The 18,810-nt window shown below is 57.0% G+C and overlaps 1 protein-coding gene and 1 long non-coding RNA gene across 4 annotated transcripts in view; one reads left to right on the top strand and one right to left on the bottom strand.

The window, feature by feature from the left end:
• Positions 1 to 4,885: 4,885 nt before the first annotated feature.
• Positions 4,886 to 5,717, bottom strand: LOC109143309. Its single transcript, XR_005603569.1, has 2 exons — positions 5,447 to 5,717; positions 4,886 to 5,184 (listed from the first exon to the last, which is right to left on the bottom strand). It is a non-coding gene; the product is annotated as an uncharacterized LOC109143309 (long non-coding RNA).
• Positions 5,718 to 9,987: 4,270 nt separating this feature from the next.
• The window catches only part of NUDCD3 (NudC domain containing 3), a 30,159-nt gene continuing 21,336 nt past the window's right edge, over positions 9,988 to 18,810 (top strand). For all 3 annotated transcript variants that reach the window (XM_039564284.1, XM_039564283.1, XM_039564286.1), the window contains exons 1-2: positions 9,988 to 10,323; positions 12,409 to 12,701. In XM_039564284.1, coding sequence (XP_039420218.1) covers positions 10,003 to 10,323; positions 12,409 to 12,701 — 614 coding nt within the window. In that variant the 5' untranslated portion in view covers positions 9,988 to 10,002. The remainder of the gene's footprint in view (positions 10,324 to 12,408; positions 12,702 to 18,810) is intronic.

The following is an 18,810-nucleotide window of genomic DNA, read 5'->3' as shown; positions in this document are numbered from 1 at the left end:
CTTGTGTGGCACATCCTGCCGCGAATGTGTGCTCTGCCCTGGCATGGTCCGGCTCAGTCCCGCACGGGTGTGGCCTTGACTGGGCTCGGGCACGTCTGGCACAGCTTGGCACCGATGTGGGCTCTGCTCCAGCGTGGCACGGGCACAGCCCAGCACCTGTGAGGGCCCAGACTGGGCTCCAGCACAGCCCGACACAGTTTGGCACGGGTGTGGGTCCGTGTGGGTCTGGCCCACATGTGGCACGGCTCTGCTCAGCTCCAGCACGACCAGCCTGTGCCAGGCACAGCAACAGTGCTGCACCAGCCCAGGCGGGCACTGAGCTGCTGACCACCGGGCTGGCACTCCAGCGTGGCTCAGTCCCACTCCAGCACTGAACTGGCATCACACGTGGGCCTTGTGCCTGCACTGGTTGAGACCAGCACCAGCCCAGGGTATGCACTGGCCTCAGCAAAGGCCACACGTGGACACTGAAACCAGTACCCACCAGGACCAACCATGGCACCAGCATCCACAGCTGAGTGCTGGCAGCTTAGGGGATCCTGCAAGGTCCCAGGAGGTTCCCAGGAGGTCCTGCTGGGTCCCCCCCAGCACTTCCAGCCTGGGTAACAGCAGGTGGGGGTGAACCCCTGCACTCGGGTAGCGCGCAGCCCTCTGTGAACGTGTGTGCACACACAGCCCCCATATGCACATGCACATGCTGGGGGCACATGTGTGCCCCGAGCAGGGTGAGCGCCAGTGCCCATTCGCATCTTGGGGTGACCATTGCCCAGCAGGAACCACGGCTCAGAGGCCACAGGCAGCCCCAGGGCAGCGGGTCAGCCAGCACAGGAAGCTGGGGTATCTGGCCAGGGATTGTGTGCTGCACGGGTCAGCGGCTGGGGGCTGGCCACGGCTGGGCCATCACAGGCCATCACGTCATGGAGACACTAGTGACAAGGGGTTGCAGATGGCACCTGGTGCGGGGGGGGAAGTGGCCAGGATGCCCCAGCCCTGCTGCATCGCTGCCCCTGCGTCACCCGGCCAGAGTCCATCCTGTGTCCCCATGGGCCCTGTGTCCCAGGCCACGTGCAGCACTGGGTGTGCAGAGCCACAGCACAGCCCAGGCTGAGCTTGGGGGGTAAGGAGGTACGTGTACCTGGGGCCTGGGGACCCCTTGCTACTCTCAGCTCGCCAAAGCAGTAGCAGGGAATGACCACACACCCTTACCCTCCCCCCACTCCACATTCCTGTCACCACTGGGTGTCCCCATCTGCCCTAGATGTGTGAACTGGGGAGGAAACTGAGGCAGGAGTCCCTGGATGAAGCTGGGAGGATCCGTGCCCTGGGCCCCCAGGTCCCATAGCCCCGTATCCCCAAAGCTGAGAAGGGATCCAGATGAATCTACACCCCTGCAGGGGTAGAGGCAGGTCTGGGGAGCAGTACTGGGCATACGGGGTGCGGCACCAGGGCACTGAGTATGGGGGATGCAGCACCAGACGTGGGGCACAGCACAAAGTGTGCAGGGGTGTGGCCGAGTGCGGAAGGGTGTAGCACTGAGCAAAAGGGAGTACAGAGCCTTGCACATGGGGAGCAGCATCGATCACACGGGTGCAGCACTGAAGAGATGGGGTGCAGGGCCAAGGATGTGCTGGGAAGGAGCAGGAGGGGTGCCCTTCAAGATGCCCCCAGGCCAATACGTTGCAGGTTCCTAGCACTGGGAGGGGATCCTCAGACCTTTGTCAGCTTCACTCCTACGCTGAGTCCCACTCCTGAGCAGTGGGACTGTGACACTGGAGGCACTTAAAGCAGTGAGGCAGCACTCTGGCAGCTGCTGGGAACGCCCTGGGAAACACTCCAGCCTGTGGCCATCTCACATGCAAACCCAGAGGCTACATCCCCCCGCCCCAGTAACACCAGTAAGTCTGTAACTCCTGCACTGGGAGCCTTTGATGGATGCTGAGCCTGCCCTGCAATCCACCTGCTTGGCATTGGCCCTTCCGGTCCTGGTGCTGGCTTTGACCTGCAGGTCCCTGCACGTGCCCTGGTGTTCAGCAGCATCACTGGGCATCCCAACACTCGCTGGCACACTGTGGACCTCGTAAGTGTCACCAGCAGTCTCCGGAAACCCCCAGCACCTGGCTACCCTGGCTCCACTCCTGACCGATCCTCTTATTTTATGTTGTCCTACTCTGTTGTTAATTGGTAATAAATTAAAACTAATTTTCCCGAGTCAAGTGTTTTCCCCGTGACTTAACTGTTGAATGATCTCCCTCTCCTTACCTCACCCCAAAAGTTGTTCCGCTGCTCACAACCCTGCCACATGTGCCTACATCACCCCTCCCTGCACACCCAGAGCACACCACTTCCCCTCCAACACTGCTCTGGCCCCCCAGCCAGCTCGTATCTCCCCTCTTTCCCCAGTGCCGAGTCACACCTCTTTCTTCTGCCCACTGTGTCCACTCTGACCCTCCATTTCTCCTTTGCTCATGCTCAGATCTCTTTTATTCACCAGTCTGGATCACTCATGTCTCCTCCTTTTCCTCTTGGGATGCTCAGAGTCCCTTCCGTGTCTCTGTGCATGCTGACATCTCCTCCACAGACCCCCACCTAAACCAAGGGATCTCTGCTTGCTCCTGTGCCAATCCCTTCCCCTCCCAGGATGATGGCTCTGGTCACCTTCCCAAAATCCTCTTCTGCTGCCCTGCAGTGCAAGAGAGATGTCAGATGAATAGAATCACAGGATTGTTTGGGTTGGAAAAGCCCTCTGAGACCATCGAGTCCAGCCATTCCCCAGCACTGCCAAGACCACCACTAACCCGTGTCCCCAGGTGCCACATCCACACAGCTGTTAAATCCTGTTAAATCCCCCCAGGGATGGGGACTCCAGCAAACTATGTCCTCAGATCAGAGCCTTCCCCACAAGCCCAATGGACACCCTAAGGTGTCTGTGTGCACACAGGGGAGGGTAAGATGTCCTGCCACCTTCTGCAAGTCCCATTACTGGCAGAGGAACCATGTCTTGAAAGGATGGGCTCTCCAGGGTGGAAGGGGAGGGCCAGATGCCACATTCCTCCTCCTTCACCTTCCCTGGCAGCTCTGTGTGTGTCTCCAGCCTTGCCAGAACTTCTCATGCTTGTGGTGGCAAGCAGCTACGATGGTGGTGAAGTATCACGGTATCCCGCAGTGGTAGAGAGGAGAAGAGAAATCCCGCAGGCAGGAATTGTGCAGCAAGATTCATTTATTTAATTATTTTACAAACTCTTTTATAGACTTTTTTCTTCATAGTCTAATTGGTCAAAGGATCAGCCACCTCTTGGGGGGATTGGCTAAAATCCTAAAACATCCATCGTCAAAATATTTTCCTACTGTACTATAAGCAAAGCTTTGCAAGGTTGCAGGTGTTCTATAGGTGTGCTTATAGAACTCTGTAGATACAAAAATGCTGCTAGCGAGGATTTTCTTGCTATTTTCTAAGTCCGTGAGAGACTTTTCTCTCTCACAGAAGAGGTAGCAGGGAATGTAAACACCCAAGCCACCTGCAACCTTGAAAAGTCTTGTTTATGGCACAGTAGAAAAATATTTTGACAATGGATGTTTTAGGATTTTAGCCAATCACCCCAAGGGGGGGGCTGATCCTTTGTCCAATTAGACTATGAAGAAAAAAGTCTATAAAAGAGTTTGTAAAATAATTAAATGAATAAACCTCGCTGCACAATTCCTGCCTGCTGGATCTTCTCTCCTCCTCCTCCCTATGGCTGCGGGACACGGTGATGTACCCTAGGGCCCAGGCCTGCGGTAATAGAACTCTACTAATATCTTCTGTGAGAGACAAAAGCATCCCACGGAACTGGAAAGAAGCAAGAGAAATTCTTGCTAGCAGCATATTGTATCCACAGCGAAGGATTACCTCTGGGCCCTGGCTGAGCCCCAGCCTCTGCCCAGGGACCTCCACAGCCCGGCATGGCATCACCCAGGTGTCTCTTTGGCACTGCCAAAGCAGGGATGGCTGGGTGCACAGGGATAAGGAGGGCAGGTCAGGCACGTCACAACAAGCAATGCCAATCGAAGGGCTCTGGAGTACCACTGCCACAGTCCACTGGCAAGAGTTTAGAAATCTGGCAGGAAACAAACCCCCTTGTGTTCCAGCTGGTCCTGAGAAATCAGAAGGCTAAATTTCAGAATATCACCAACTGGGCACTGTAAGTGCAGTCATGGTCTGTGAGAACTTAATTGATCCAGATTCATGAATAGTTTGGTTAATTGGAGCAACAGGAAAGCAGGTTCAGAATAAATGCATGAACTACAGAGTGTTAACATGTCATGGCAGAAGGTATAGAAGAGAATATATATATAATATTCCTGGGTCTAAGTGTTGCTGGAGGCTGGGAAGCACTCAGTGCCTGTTCTGGACAGCAGCCAGACACAGGGGATGCCTGCACAAGCAGCCCACCTTTTCCTGGTGTCCCAGTAAGCTGGGATGGAAAAAGCCCTGTCAAGGTCTGCCCCAGCTCACTCACCCGGCTCCTTTCCTCGCCATGCATCTCTCCAGGAGATGGTGCCCAAGCATATGAAAAAATCTCACTGGGTGCCTCCCCTGCATGGGAGACCCCTTCCACTCACTGCATGCTGGTGAATCACTGGCAAAGGTATGAGTGAAAACAAACTTGAATCACATTGTGGATAAGGTTGAACGGAACAACAGTGGGGTCATCTGGTCCCACCTCCCTCCTCAAGCAGGGTCATCCAGAGCACATTGTACAGAACTGTGTCCAGACAGTTCTGGAATATCACAGATGGGGGAGACTCCACAACCTGGGCAATCTGTTCCAGTGTATGGTCACCTGCACAGAAAAGTTCTTCCTCATGTTCAGGTGGAATTAATATGAATTTGCAAAAACACAACAAATTGTGATGTCCGGGGTCACTGTATTGCTTACAGCATGGATCATGCAGTGAAAATCAAATTAGAAAAAATTAGAATCAGTGGCAAGTTAGATTCAGTGGTGTCGTGGGGCCCCCCACACCCCTTCAGAACCCAGGGGACCCCCAGGGTTCTGAAGGGTGTAGTGGCACTCATGGGAGTTTGCTGCCAGTAGAACACAGTTGATTGTGCTGCTGATCTTTATTTATACTCCTGCAAATATTCTGCTGGCTTCTGTCCGGCTGTCTGGGCGCTCCGAACTGGCTTTGGAAGCTGCGAGGCGCCTGTGGAGAGGAAGCTGCTGAGGCCCGGCCGGGGCGCGGGGCGGGTGTGAGGGTGAGGAGCAGCACTGGGTGCCCCACGGGCTCTGGGCACCCAGCTGCACCGGTGAGCTGTGGGCACAGAGAGCTCTGGGGAGAGCACAGGGCGCCAGCTCACAGCTCCAATCTCCACAGTGACTTGCTGGGCACCCAGAGCACCAGAGCTTGAAATGCCTCGTGCCACTCAATACCGGTTTGGCAGCTCCACTCCGCCCCACCAACTCACTTTCTCCTCTTCCTCCACACGTGGAGTACACAACACAGCACCATTCCCAGCAGCATCGAGCCAAGGACCGCCACGATGCCTTCAACGCAGTACTTCTGGAAATTATCAGCATCCACGGCATTTGGGTCTGCCCTGCCCACTACAAGGTATGGCTTTGCCCCACCATCCACATCATCATCCTCATCATCATCCTCATCGGCTGGGTCTGCTCTGCCATTCCCAGTGCTGGTGGATCTCCTGCTGACAGCGCTGTTGAGGCTCAGGCTCTTCACACCTGGAGGAATGATTCTGCACGTTAGTGTGCCCTGCACACCTCTGGCAATCTCACCGGAGAGCTGACATTGCCAACAAAAGTTCTTTCCCACTTCATTAGCATCTCTGAATGAGGGGATATCCTGTTGGCAGCAACATTTCTATGGCTTCGGTAGAAACCAAGGGAACTCCCGAATGTCTTGCTAGTCCGTGCTCTCTGGACCCTCTCTCTCCTCTCAGCTTTGCTTACACTTTGGAGTGGCCACAATCCTGTTCTTCCAGTGTCTGCCTTTCCTCCCTGTTCCTGGGGATCCTTCACATTTGCCCACAATTTCTCTTGTGCTCGCTCATCTTCCCTTCTGAGGCTTGGCAGGTGCTGCCCTGGATGGAGACTCTGTCTGATGCTGAAGGATGTTGCTCTCTCCCTGGGAAGGACTCAGGGGGCTGGACAGAGAGCATGGGGGGAGCACAGCTATCTGACCAATCACCCCTTGGAGTGAGATGGACAAAACCCATCCCTGTGTCAAGGAGAGCTACCCCCAGCTCTCCCTCTCCAGCCCAGCACCCATACCCCAAGGGGATGGTATCCTGAACTTCCCTCTCCCTTGCCTGAACTGCCCTCTGCAGTATGGGCAGCATTTGCCTGCCCCCAGCTTTCAGGACTTGTCTCCCATTTACAACCTCTGGCAGGGCTGCCCAGTGCCTGAGTAATTTTGAAAGCATTCCTATATCCTGGCATGGGGGCCTTCCCCAGGGTTGGCCAGCACTGTCAAGGATCAGGGAAAAGTAAAGTGTCAGCATGGCTCAGGCACAGCGTTTGCAGGAGGACAATGTAGGGGTCCCCTTAAGCCATGCCGGCTCTGAAAGTGCACCCCTTTGGACCCCAGTGCCAAGGAGGGATGCCCCTCTGTTGTGGTAGGGCCTCCAGGGTCTCACAGCAAGGTCTGGGACGCAGGTGCTGGGGGAGGGACATTAGACCCAGAGTCACATTTCCCATCATTCGCTGAGGGGTGTCCAGGTGGCCTCATTCCCAAAAGAGCAAAGTTCTGAAATCCCTGAGAACGGAGTGTGAGAGGTGGTGAGCATCTCGCTGCACCCACAGAGCGTCCGAGCGTGTGTCCCTGGCACAGCAACAGCAACAACCTGCACCCCAGAGGTGACAGTCACCCCAGAGCCACTCCTGGTTGCTGGCAGAGCCCTGGCTCTGCACTGACAGTTTGGCTGCTGCTGCTGCACACACCCGGGGATCTGAATGGCCAAAGGACAGCGATTACCTGACACACTCGTTGTGTGAAAGGCCCTGGTGTTTTCCTCAGGGACTGGCACTGCCTGACGGCCTTCCTGAGGTGCTTCCTCCTGAGGCACAGCCTCACGCTCGGGTGTTTTAGAGAGAAAGTGTGTCAGCTGAATTCCAAGTTGCTGTTGCTCATCAGGATCTGTCAGAGCTGGGTGCTGGCCCTGGCCTGCCCACCTACCCACTGCCTGTGCCTGCCGTGGAGCAGCCCCAGCATCCTGGGCTGGGAGGGCCACCAGGAGGAGGACGAGAGTTAGGGCCCACCGTGCCTGCACCATGATGCAGCTGCTGCTGCTCCTGCCACTGCTGCTGAAGCCCGTGACACCCAACCTACACTGCACACCAGGGCCTGGCTTTGTGACCTCACAGGGGGCTTCTACCAGCAACATTCTGCCATCTCCACGGTGCACCCAAATATTCCCCGGCTGCTGGTGACAGGTCAAACAGAGCCACCAGGTTCAGCCCTTCCCCAGCATACACAGGGTTCTCTGGAGAGCTGTCTTGGGTTGCAGTGTATTCTATCACCATCCTCATGAGCTGTTGAAATCAGGTGGGGCAGTGTTTCCTTGCCTCCTCCACCCAGACTATCTTGCTGTTAATGGCCCATCATTGTCCTGCCGCATGACTCAGAGATAACTCCCTCCGGACTATCTTCTGTTAATGAGCCTAATCAACACTTTGCCTCATGACCCATCACCCCATTGTGAGATGCTCCACCCAGAAGGGGGAACCAAGCATCCCATCGTGGATATAATCTGGGACTCTGAACACCAGAGACACCGGCTTCCCACTGGATTTCCAGAGGACAGGAGCTACACAGCCACCACTGGACCTTCTGAGGAAGAGCAGACCCCTTTACTACAGGATCGCCACTTTGGGAGGACTGCAGCCACCATTCTACCAGACTGCCACCACCACCCTGCCTAACAGGGTGCCAGGTTGTATCCTAACTCTGTCAGTTTAACCCAGTGTTTTCCGCTTTTATTGTTTTTTCTTTCCCCCTCCTTTTATTTCCCTATTAAATTGTTATTCTGACTTGGTGTCTCCCACTAGTTTGTTTTCGAACTAGTACAAGAGCTGCTCTAGAAAACACTGCAGAGACTACCTGGGACTTAACCTGTCTCCAGAGCAAATCCCAATGCTCCTGGAAGTGCCTGAGGGTGTCAGGCAGCTGCTGGTATGGACCTGTCCTGAACATGGACCAAACACTTCCTGGAGTTCCCTTGGAGGAGTCAGGAGCTGGCACCTGGGAATTATCTCAAACCCTTCATGCTCCACATCGGTCATCAAAGAGCACTGTCAGCCGGCAATTAAGCACCATGAAGCTGCTCATTTACTTTGCCCCGACAGGATAATGAGCATAGTCAGGAAAGCAAAGAAAATAGAACTTGTGGGCTGAGACAAAAACAGTTTAGTAACTGAAATGAAGGAAAATAATAATAATAATAACAATAATAGTAATAAAAAAGAGATGGTGAGAGGGAAAGAACACACAAGAAAACAAGTGATGCACATTACAGCTGCTCGCCACCTGCTAACCAATGCCAAGCCAGTCCCCAAACCCCTATCAGCCCTTTGTTCTGAGTAACTCCCCCACACTGGGCATGACGTTCTATGGCACAGAGTATCCCCTTGGCCAGTTCAGGACAGCTGTCCCAGCCATTCTCCCTCCCAGATTTTAGTGCACCTCCTCCCTGGCAGAGCATGAGATACAGAAAAGTCCTTGGCTCAGGGCAAGCAGCTCCTTGGGGCCACCTCTCCTCTCTCCTACCTGATTTGCTGCCCATCCCACTGGCCCAGCAGCACCGACTGCCCTGGCCAGCAGCTCCCGACAGGCCGGGCACAGAGCTCGGGGACGTCCACAATGGGGGCCAGCTCAGTGGGTGCCCCTGAGGTTCTCCCCAGCCCAGCACGGCTCCCACTTGCCCAGGTCTGGAGGGGCACCATGCAGCTGTTTCTTTGCCCCTCAGAGCTTCTGTCTCCAGTGGACCGGCACCAACCCACCTTCACTGGCCATCTCCATGCTGGGCCACAGTGCCACTGCCCTGCGGCAGTTACTAGAGACATTAAAATGTTCATAAACAGGATCTATGTCTGACTGTTTGAAAAGAAATACCTAGACTCTGGGGACTACCAACTCCTCAGCTTCAGCTCTATGCCTGGGAAGATTTTTGGAACAGATCCTCCTGGGAGCTCTGCTGAGGCCCATGGAGGGCAGGAGGTGATTCAGGACAGCTAGCACAGGTTCACCAAGCACAAGTCCTGCCTGACCAGCTTTCTGCGATGGAGCAACTCCACCCGGGGACAAAGGGCGGGCTCCGGGTGGCACCTCTCTGGGTTGTGGACATGGCACCCCCAACACCCTTCTCTGCCCTGGAGAGGTGGATTTTCAGGGGGTGTTGGATGCACGTCTGGTGGGTGAGTTGATTGGATGGTCGCAGCCTCGATCAAGTGGATCAAGGGGAGCAGCTGATGGAATAATTTTTGGTATCCGTAGTTTTGATACGGTCTGTCCCGGGACCTTTCTGGACCAAACGTCCCGCACACGGCTGGATAAACCCATCCTCCGTCAGGTGAGGAACGGGCCGAGGAGTCACAGTGAGCGGGGTGACACCAGACCAGAGTCCGGGGGACAGGAGCGAGGGGACGGCTCGGGGAGTTCCCCCGGCTCCGACCGCAGGCACCGCCGGTACCGCAGCGCCGCTCGCCCCCGCCATGACGGACCCGGGTACGTCACTTCCGCCCCCACCGCCCGGCCCTGGCCCGGCCCCCGAGAGGCGGCGGCGGCGCCCGGGCGCCCCCTGGAGGTTCGGAGCGGGTCCTGCAGCCCCGGCCCCGCCCGCCCCGTGGGGGCAGAGCTGGGAATGGCGAGGGGAGGGGGAGGCCGGGGACGTGGGGGACATGGAAGATATGGGGAGGGGGACACTGGGCACATGGGGGCGGGGGTCTGGGAGTCCTCTGGTGCTGGGAGGCGACAGGAGGTCCCAGCGGTGCCACTGGGGGACCGGGAATGCCTTGGAACCCCCAGCGGGGCGGGAGGGGCCTCCGGGGAGGCCGGAATACATGTGCGCGGGGCGGGTTCCGGGCGGACCGGAAGCGGGGCCGAACTCGTTGCCGTGACAGCGGGCCCGGGGCCGCCATGGAGGCCGCGCTCACCGACATGTACGACCAGGCGCTGCTGGGCATCCTGCAGCATGTCGGCAACGTGGAGGAGTTCCTACGCATCCTCTTCGGCTTCCTGTACCGCAAGACCGACTTCTATCGGCTCCTCCTGCGGCCCGGGGACCGCCTGGGCTTCCCGCCCGGCGCGGCGCAGGCCATGGCCCTGCAGGTACCGGCGGGGCCCGGGGGGATGACGCAGCCTGGCCGTGCTGGCGGCCGGCGCTGTCCCTGCTCGGGGCCGAGCCGAACGGGCCGTGTCTCCCCGGCCGGGCGGTGTCCGTGTCGGGCCGGCGGCGGGGTCAGGTCCGGGCAGGGCGGGGGATCTGGGGCGGGGGTCGGGCAGCACAGCGCTGCCTGGAGAAGCGCAGAGGAAGGCAGGAGAGGTCCCTTGAAGCGGGGGGAAGCGTCACCCTCGTAGGAAGATGAGCAGCCCCGGAGGCAGGCGAGGACCCCGAGACCCCGGTGGGAAGAGCCCGGGTGCGACATCTGCTCGGAGCTTGGCCCCGGGCGCACCGGGCCAGGGTGGACTCAGGGAGCTGCCGCCAGGAGCCGTGGGAGTAGACAGGCCAGAGAGAGGCAGGAGGCAGATGAGAACCCGGGAGTCGTGGGGGGAAGTACGTCTGAGCTCCGCTTAGCGAGAGCTTGTGGCCGGCATTGCGCTGGTCCCGCTCCTGGACGGGAGGGGGCAAAACGCCTGAGCTACCTGGTTCGGTGTTGGAGGAGCTTTGACTTGGGGTCCTCTGGCGTGTTATTAATTTTCATTGGCAAGGAGGAAACGAGCTCGTAAAACTTAGAGTGAGGCTGGGTTTGGGGTGTTTGTCTGCTCGGCCTGGATGAGTTTTCTTTCCCAGGTGCATCAGGCCCGACGTGACATGGGTGGGGGGACAGGAGTCCTGCCCCTCCCTGCAGTGCCCCGTGGCACATGGGGGTCCTCATCACCCCCCAGGGTAGCCCCTGATGGCCTCTCTGGATTAGGGGGACCCCAGAGGGTGCTCAGGCTGCAGAGGGATGGCATGGAGCTCAAACTGTTGGGCAGAGGGGCAGTGCTGATGGGGTTCCTGTCTGGTGTCCCCCCAGGACTGTTTGGGGCTGGGCACAAGGGAGGAGGTGCAGCATTCCTGCCATGGGAAGGTCTTAGGCAGGGTGGCCTCATGGCTGCAACCAGAGGTACCCAGAGTGTGGGGACAGTGTGGAAGGGGCTCATTCCTCCTCATCCTGGCTCGACTGCAGCCCAGGGGACACAGTTCTGGGGTGTTGCTTTGCATGATCCATGCAGGGCTGGCACTCACCTTTCCCACATCCTCCCCTCTGCTCATTGCTTGGGGAGGAAGGCCGGGGTAAGTGGCACAAGTTTCTGTCCTGTTGTGGTTGCGCTGGCAGGAGCCCTCTCTGGGCCATGTCCTTTGTCCTGCACCTCCTGGACCCAGAGGAAGACTCAAATCAAGCAGGTGTGCCATTACACTGCTGGAAGAACTAAATCTGCTTCCAGAATATTCCTGGGAAGCAAAGGAGGGCTGTGTTTGATGCTTGCACACTTTTCATGTTTACAGTGCCAAAGGCCTGGCACTCAGGTGGGAGAAGTTGCAGCCCTTTCAAGGAGCAGGTGCAGGGTCTGAGTCGCCATCAGCCCTTGCTGCAGACACGGCTGTGGGCTTCACTTCTGACCTCCAGCCTGCACTGGACAGGCATGGCCAGAAGCCACCTGTGGGGTAGGATTACATCTCCTGGGATCACATCTTCTCCTGCACCTGTCCGTTTGGGCACAGTCAGTGCCAGCTCAGTTGTCCTGCAGGTTCTCCTGGGGCAGCTCATCCTGTTTGCCTGTTGGAGACTTTGTCTGAGTCCAGGCTTGCAAATGGTCCCTGGGTGAGTCCCGGAATTTGGGGTATGGGGAGGCTCCCTTGGAACCCCCTCCCAGTCAAGAGCTGAATCTCACCGCTCTGCTTTTCCCTGGAGTAACCAGCCCTCTTCCCAGGCTGGTGTGAGGTTGGCTGCAAGAACACAATCCTAGAAACAATTCCAAAATGCTCCCAGGAGTTTGTGAGGTGTGCTTGACATGGCCATGGAACTTTTCAAAGAGTCACCAGCTGTTTTTGTTGGTGACTCAAGCAGCTCGAGGTAGGTGTGTGGTGCGGAGAGAGGAAAGGCAGGAAGGAGTAGGTGCCCCAAGTGTGTGATGCTGCTCCTTTCCTTCGCTCGGCATCCCAGGCAGAGCTGGCAGTGCTGCTCACTCAGTTTGCTCTTTCTCTCCCAGGCATTCCGAGTGTTTGAGCGGATGGCCAGGCAGGATGATGAGAAGAGGCGCCGGGAGCTGGAGGCAAAGCTGAGGAAGAAGGAGGAGGAGGAGGAGGCAGCTGCAGCTGCTGAGAGGGTGAAGCTGTGCCCTGCGGCTCAGGAGATTGAGGTGGAGACAACGGAGCACATCCCAGCACCAGATGCCGGGGGAGCTGCAGGCACACAGGAATCAGCCGCAGCCCAGGGTGCTGCAGCCCCCAGCCCTGTGTCAATGGAGCCTTCGGGGGCTGCTGCCCCAGCAGAGCTGCCCACGTAAGGGTCTCTTACTTTCTTCATGCTCCTGGCGGGGGGAGGCAAAACCATGGACAGGGTGTCCACTGTTCCCTGCACAGCCCTTTTTGGGTTTTGACCTTCTTCTGCAGGCACTCAGCCCTTCGGGAAGCTGTGAGGATTTCCCTTGCAGGCTTCCAGGGCCAGAGGCATCATGTAACTTCCCACAGGAGGGCAGGAGTTGTTGTCCTGTGGGTGGTTTGGGGTTTCCCACTCTGCTCTGAGCAGGGAAGGTGGCACATCCCGTACATGGCCCCACAAAGCTGGGCTGGGCCATGTGGCTCCTCCACAAACTGCCTGTGGTGAGCACTGTCCCTCTTCTGGCACTTGCTAAGGCTCACATGGAAGTCCTGGCACCAGCCTGCAATCTTTTTGTTAGTGCTGGACTCCCTGGTGTGCTGGGAGACATCCCAGCAGCTGTCTGGGAGTGTGCACGGATACCTGCAATACCTACAAGTTGGTACTGGCAGGCCTGGCCGTGTGACAGGCAGCTGCAGCAGCAAATGGGTTTGGAGCCCTGTAGAGGTCTCTGGCCCAGCCCTTGGCTCAGAGCAGGGCCAGCTTCAAAGATCAAGCAAGTGCTGCAGAGTTTTCTCTTTAGCCAGGCTTGGTGGCTTTCCAGCAGTGCCAAGCAGCCTCCATTTGTGCAGAAATGTCCTTGTGTCAAAGTCCTTCCATGGCTTCTGGGACACTTCCAGCCTGACTCTGTCCGCTGAGCAGCAAGACGTGAGCTCCAGAGGGCCAGGGTGGCCTGTCTGAACCGTGTACCTGAATGCAGGTTCTGTGCAGGGTTCACTCGTCCTTCTTGGGCATCACCTTGACCCTGGGCCAAGGAAGAGCTGCCCGACCCTTGCTCAGGGCCTCATGGCCCATTGAGGTTCAAGCTCCTGTGTTTCTTTGCTGACCAAGTTGGGGGAGTGATGCCGTGAGCTGGCTGTGCAGACTCCATCTCCTCCTCCCCTTTCTGGTGTGTTCTGTGGTCAGACCCCATGTGATGGCTGCGCTGCCCCTCTCCGATCACCACAACTGTCCTGGCCGTATGCGGGGCTCTGCTGTGGCCCGTCCCTGCTGTCCCACTGGTGCTTGGTGAGGAGGGAAGCTTAGGCTGGTGAACCCTGTCCTCCCAGCCAGTTATGGGGAAGAGCAAGCTGCCAGAAGGAAGTGGACCACTGGAAGAACCCCAAATCGTGGAAGGACTGGGATGGCCTATGCCCCTGAGGGGCATAGAGAATTCAGAGCTCAGACTTAGGGGCTGTCGACCTTTGGCATATGGAAGGAACAGTCTGAGGACCAAAATCTTGGGAACAGTGAAATGATACATGGCAGGAGTGGAGAGCTTTGGTTTCTGCCCCTGGGGATGGTTGGGCACTTGAACAGGCTGCTTGGTCACGGCTTCAAGGCTGCCAGAGCTCAAGGAGCATTTGGACAATGCTCTCAGGCAAATGGTGGGATTGTTGAGGTTGTCCTGTGCAAGGCCAGGAGTTGGACTCAATAATCCTCGTGAGTGCCTTCCAGCTCAGGATATTCCATGATTCCATTATTCTAGGACAATGTTGGGGTCAGGTTCTGCAGCCTCGGCTGGAGGCCATGATGGGGAAGGGCCTGAGCGTGGCCACCACTGGGGGAGGAGGGAAGGGGACTGGCAAGGTGCCTGGTGAGTCACGTGGTCCGATGGGAGGAGGAGAAGGGACTTCGGTGTAACTGATGTGCATCCCAGAGGATAAAGATAAGCCAGAAGCCAAAAATGAGATCACCTGCAATGCCTGTGCTGGAGCTCTCCTGGTAAAGGAGGATTGTCCCTGGGGCTGCCAGTCTGACACTGATCCTGGGCAAAATTAGCGAGTCAAAAAAAGCCCTGCCAAAGTGCACAGCAGTGGCCTGGGTGTGTCCAGCTCAGCTTTCTCCCAGTGGAGAAGAGAGGGAGAGACTAGAGGCCCAGTGAAGCCATGAGCAGAGGGAGCTGGGCTGGGCTGAGTGCCAGCTGCTTGGCCCTGTGCAGGCCACATCTACTTCACTGCCCCGTGAAGTTTCGCCTCAAGGACTTTTGTTGTGGGGCAGCAGCTGGTGCGAGGAGAGTTCAGCCGCCCGAAAACAAATGTCAGAGGGAGGGATCAGGAAGGAAGGTGAGGGCTCGTGGAGCAGGATGAGTCTGACAGCGAGTGTGTTGGAGACAACAGGGGTGGTTTCTGCTGTGTGTGGTGAGAGCCTGGTTGAAACTCGGCCGTCGCATGTGCCACCCTCTGAGTGTGTCCTGGCACCGCTGGAGAGTGGCCCCTGTCCGACCTCAGACACTCAGGTGTTGTTTTGCAGCCTGCAGCTGTGGCATTGAACACCAAGCCATGTGTGGCAGCTTTCCCGTGGGTGTTGCCGTGAGAAGAAGATGCCTTCAGCTGAATACAGCTGCCGCTGCAACTTCTGCCTTCCCTGATGGGCTCTTCTCCCTCTTACTGCTCCTGCCACCCCAAACTCGCTGGTGGGGTGGAACACCTGCAGCTCCCTTGGCGCCTGCCCAGTTTAAACACGTGGTGGGCGAGGTGGGGTGCAGGTGGCCCCGTCCTAGTCCCAGGAGTCTCTAGTGGTTTTCAGGCCAGGAGGATGGGGTGGCTGCAGGCCTGAAGTAGGGCAGAGCAGCCCACGGGTTTGTCACGGGGCTGTAGTTGGTTTCGATGCCTCTGGGGGGCACTGGAGCCCCCTGAAAGGCAGTGGGGGCCGGGCGGGCACCCCCCGACAGACTATTAATAATTTAACCGACTGCTTAATTCTCCACAGCCCCTTCCTTCTGAGCAAAACCCAGAGCACCCAGCCTGGGTACGAGGGGCGCATGAGTAATGCACAACTCTGGCAGCAGGAATGCAGAAAAGAGCTTAAACAAAAATATTTTCCATCTCCCTTCCTTCCCCCCGCCCCTCCAGCCACTGGTGAAGAAAACCGCTGCCACCAAAATCTATATAAAAACTTGCTCATTCTGTCAACCTGACGGCTCTGGAAATGTAGGGCAGGTACCATCCCAGATCTGCCAGCTCCCATCAGAGCCTCGCGCTGCGCCTGGATGCTGGGGTGCTGGTTGGGAACATCTTGTGAAGCACAGTGAGATGGTAGCTTTTTCAGGGTCGATCCAGATGAATTGAGCCAGTTTTGCAGGTGTGGAGGCTTTCAGGGCTCAGTTTGGGGCTCGGCCTGGTCTCCCCAAGTTCCTCACCTTCCCCACTTGTGAAAGGCAGGCAAATCAATTCCTCTTTGCTGTCCTGTAAGTACACCGAGGGCTGAGGTGTCTTTGGGGTGACGCTCATGCCAGGACCTGTGCCAAGGGGGACAGAGGTCTCTGTGCCACAGAAGAAGCCAGGCTCCTCTTGCAGTTGCCCCAGGTGTTGCAGCCCTCCTTCTCTGGCTGTCAAAGCTCTCTTGCTGTCCTTCCTTGTCAGGAGGGTAGCAGGGCACAGCCCTCCTCACACCTCACCATAGGGCTGTTCTTCCTGGCACTGCAGCTGCACAGTCCCAGCTCTGGCTCTTCCCCCATCTGCTCCCAGAAGCCATCCTTGCCTGAGCTCAGCTCCTAATTTTGAACACCTCTGCTGCCCAGCACCCTCGCCATCCCCCAGCTTGGATTCCATCCTGCATATATTTGCCACACAGCATTTAAAATAGAGCCTGGCAGCCCACGTGTGGCACTGCGCAGCCTGGCCTGTGCTTGTGCTTTATGACTTTGGTTCCTGGCTTCCCTCTGCTCCTTGCTTTCTCCCAGTATGAACTGGGGGGGAAGCTCTCATCCCCCTGTCCTGTGAGTCCCTTCCCTTACTCCATGTGTGGGCAAGAGGTGGTGGCAGGAGGCTGGGAAGGGCAGTCCTGGAAGCCTGTGCATGATGGTGAGGTTTCTGAGAGGAGGATGTTTGGGTGTAGACAGCACAGCCAGGGCTGGAAACAGGGCCAGTGGGACATGGAACACGGTGCCAGGTGGGCCCAGGAGGATATGCAGTGCCTCATTCCTGAGGAAGGCTTTAGCTGCTGCCAGGCGATCTGGCACAGTAACATGCAGAGCAGAACGAAACGCTGGGGTCTCTGTGGCCTTCTGCGGGTGGAGAGGGAAGAGACGGCTAGAGGAGTGGGCTGAGGTGAGGAGGGAGCTCTTCATGGCTCCACCACTGCTTTGTGGGGCCTTGAAGGAGACCCTTCAGGTGTTCTGGAGTCCATGACTGGAGAAGGGACTCCACTCACCCTATGTGCACAGTGCCGTTGTGCCAAGGAGGGGGGCAAACAGGCTGCTGCTGAGCAGCAGAGCCCTGGCCACCCTGACCGCCCCAGTCACCTGGTCCAGGTGAGCCCCGCCACCGGGGCTGGTCTCCCTGACATGGCTCTGTTATCCCTGGGAGTGGGTGTTTGGGCTCAGCAGTGACCTGCAAAAATCCTTGGTGTACTCCCTGGCTTGCTGGCCGGTGAGAAGCAGAGTAGAATTGAACTGAAATGCATTAATCTGGTGAGCTGAGTCCTAACATTTCAGCTCTCTCCTGAGACCCACCACTCCCATTCCCAGAGCTCCAGGAGACCTGGGGTTAACCCTTTGTGAGACTGGGAGCGTCCCTGGGATGACACAGCAGAGCTCTGGGAAATTTCCATGAGGCGCCTGTGTGAATCTAACTCGACTTAGCAACGGCTTGGCTTTGCTGGAAGCCCAGATGGCGTTTTGTTGTGAGGTGCCTGCAGGATGGGCTTCCTGGCATGGCTGCATCCTTCTTGGGGTGTTGGGAGTTTCACTGCTGGTCACCCTCTGTGGGGGAGCAGGGCTGTGAAGAGGAGCTGTTGCTGCACGCTGCTGACTTCGAGGCCGGTTTTGTTTGACTCAGAGCCTGCGTTGTCCCAGGCTTTCTCCTCTCAAGCCTTTTCCATTCGAAGGGAGGGGAACCCTTAGGTGCTCAGCAGTTTTGTCTGGGACTGTCCAGACCAGAAGCCAGTTAAACTGGTTTCCTTCCCCACTGCCCCTGGGGACTTTCCTGATGAGCTCACCTCAGAGTCTGTGCTGTTCTTTCAGCCTGACCCAGAAAGGAGCTGATCTTGATCCACATTTAAGGAGAGTCTGTCCTGGTTCTGATTCCTCTTAGGCACGTGGGGCTGTGCACAGGGAATTCCTCCAGCATGGCCAAGGCCTGTCATGAGCAGGAGTCAGACAGTGCTCAGAGAATGGCCTGACCTGATACAGCCGAGCTCCATCTGGCCCCGTATCCTGTCTCCATCAGCAGCAGATGCTGGGGGAAGAGGAGAAGAACAGAATGAGCGTGCAGTGATACTTTCTCTGTGCTTTCACCCTGCTCTGGTACATAGTGGCTCAGCAGCTTTCTGAGCACTTGGTCCTTCGGCTCTTTGGGGGGATTATTTTCCCTTTTCTTTCTGAATTTCAGCCCTCTCATGCCTGAGGGCTCTGCAATAGCATCCTGCAGCAGGTCCCTGCCACACAGCACTGCCATGTGTGGCTATTTTCTCCATGTGGGTGAAGAGGCATTGAGTGGATCCTCAGTCCCCTTCTCTGCCCTCTATGGGGTTCTTCTACTGTGTCCATTTTCCCCTTTCAGCCTGTTTTTGGGCTGAAGAGTCATCATTTCCATGCTTGTTTCTCACTTGAGCATCCTTATGCTCCTGGTCCTGTACGATTCTCCAGTGTTCTGAGGGCCATCCCCATGCTCATGTATGGACGCACTGGTGTTCTCTGCCTCCTACCCCATTTCTTTTCTCCTTGGCTGTCCTGCTTTTGCAGTGAGGCCATGAAATCGTCTTCCAGCAACATGGTACTTCCTGCAGTACAGTGATATCACTCCAACCCCTTTTCTTCCCTTCCCAGCTCTCCCCAACGCTGACAACTTTTTCAGGTGGGAGCAAGAGCTTCATGGAAGCTCTGTGTTGGTGAGACCTCCTTCTGCTGACATGCCCCAGTGTGTCCTTGGCTCCTTATGTGTCGCCAAGGCTTTTTTGGCCCTCAGGGTCTGCAGCGCTGCACTCGCAGTGCTGTTGTGTTTGGTTTCTGGGAGGAATGTGTCTAGGTGATACAGAGGGAAGCAGGGAAATGTAACTTAAGTCGTCTTTGCTAAGTGTAGTCTTTCTTGCA

Source organism: Corvus cornix, chromosome 22, assembly GCF_000738735.6.
Source record: "Corvus cornix cornix isolate S_Up_H32 chromosome 22, ASM73873v5, whole genome shotgun sequence".
Lineage (NCBI taxonomy): Eukaryota > Metazoa > Chordata > Aves > Passeriformes > Corvidae > Corvus > Corvus cornix.
This window is presented reverse-complemented; position numbering and strand designations above follow the sequence as displayed.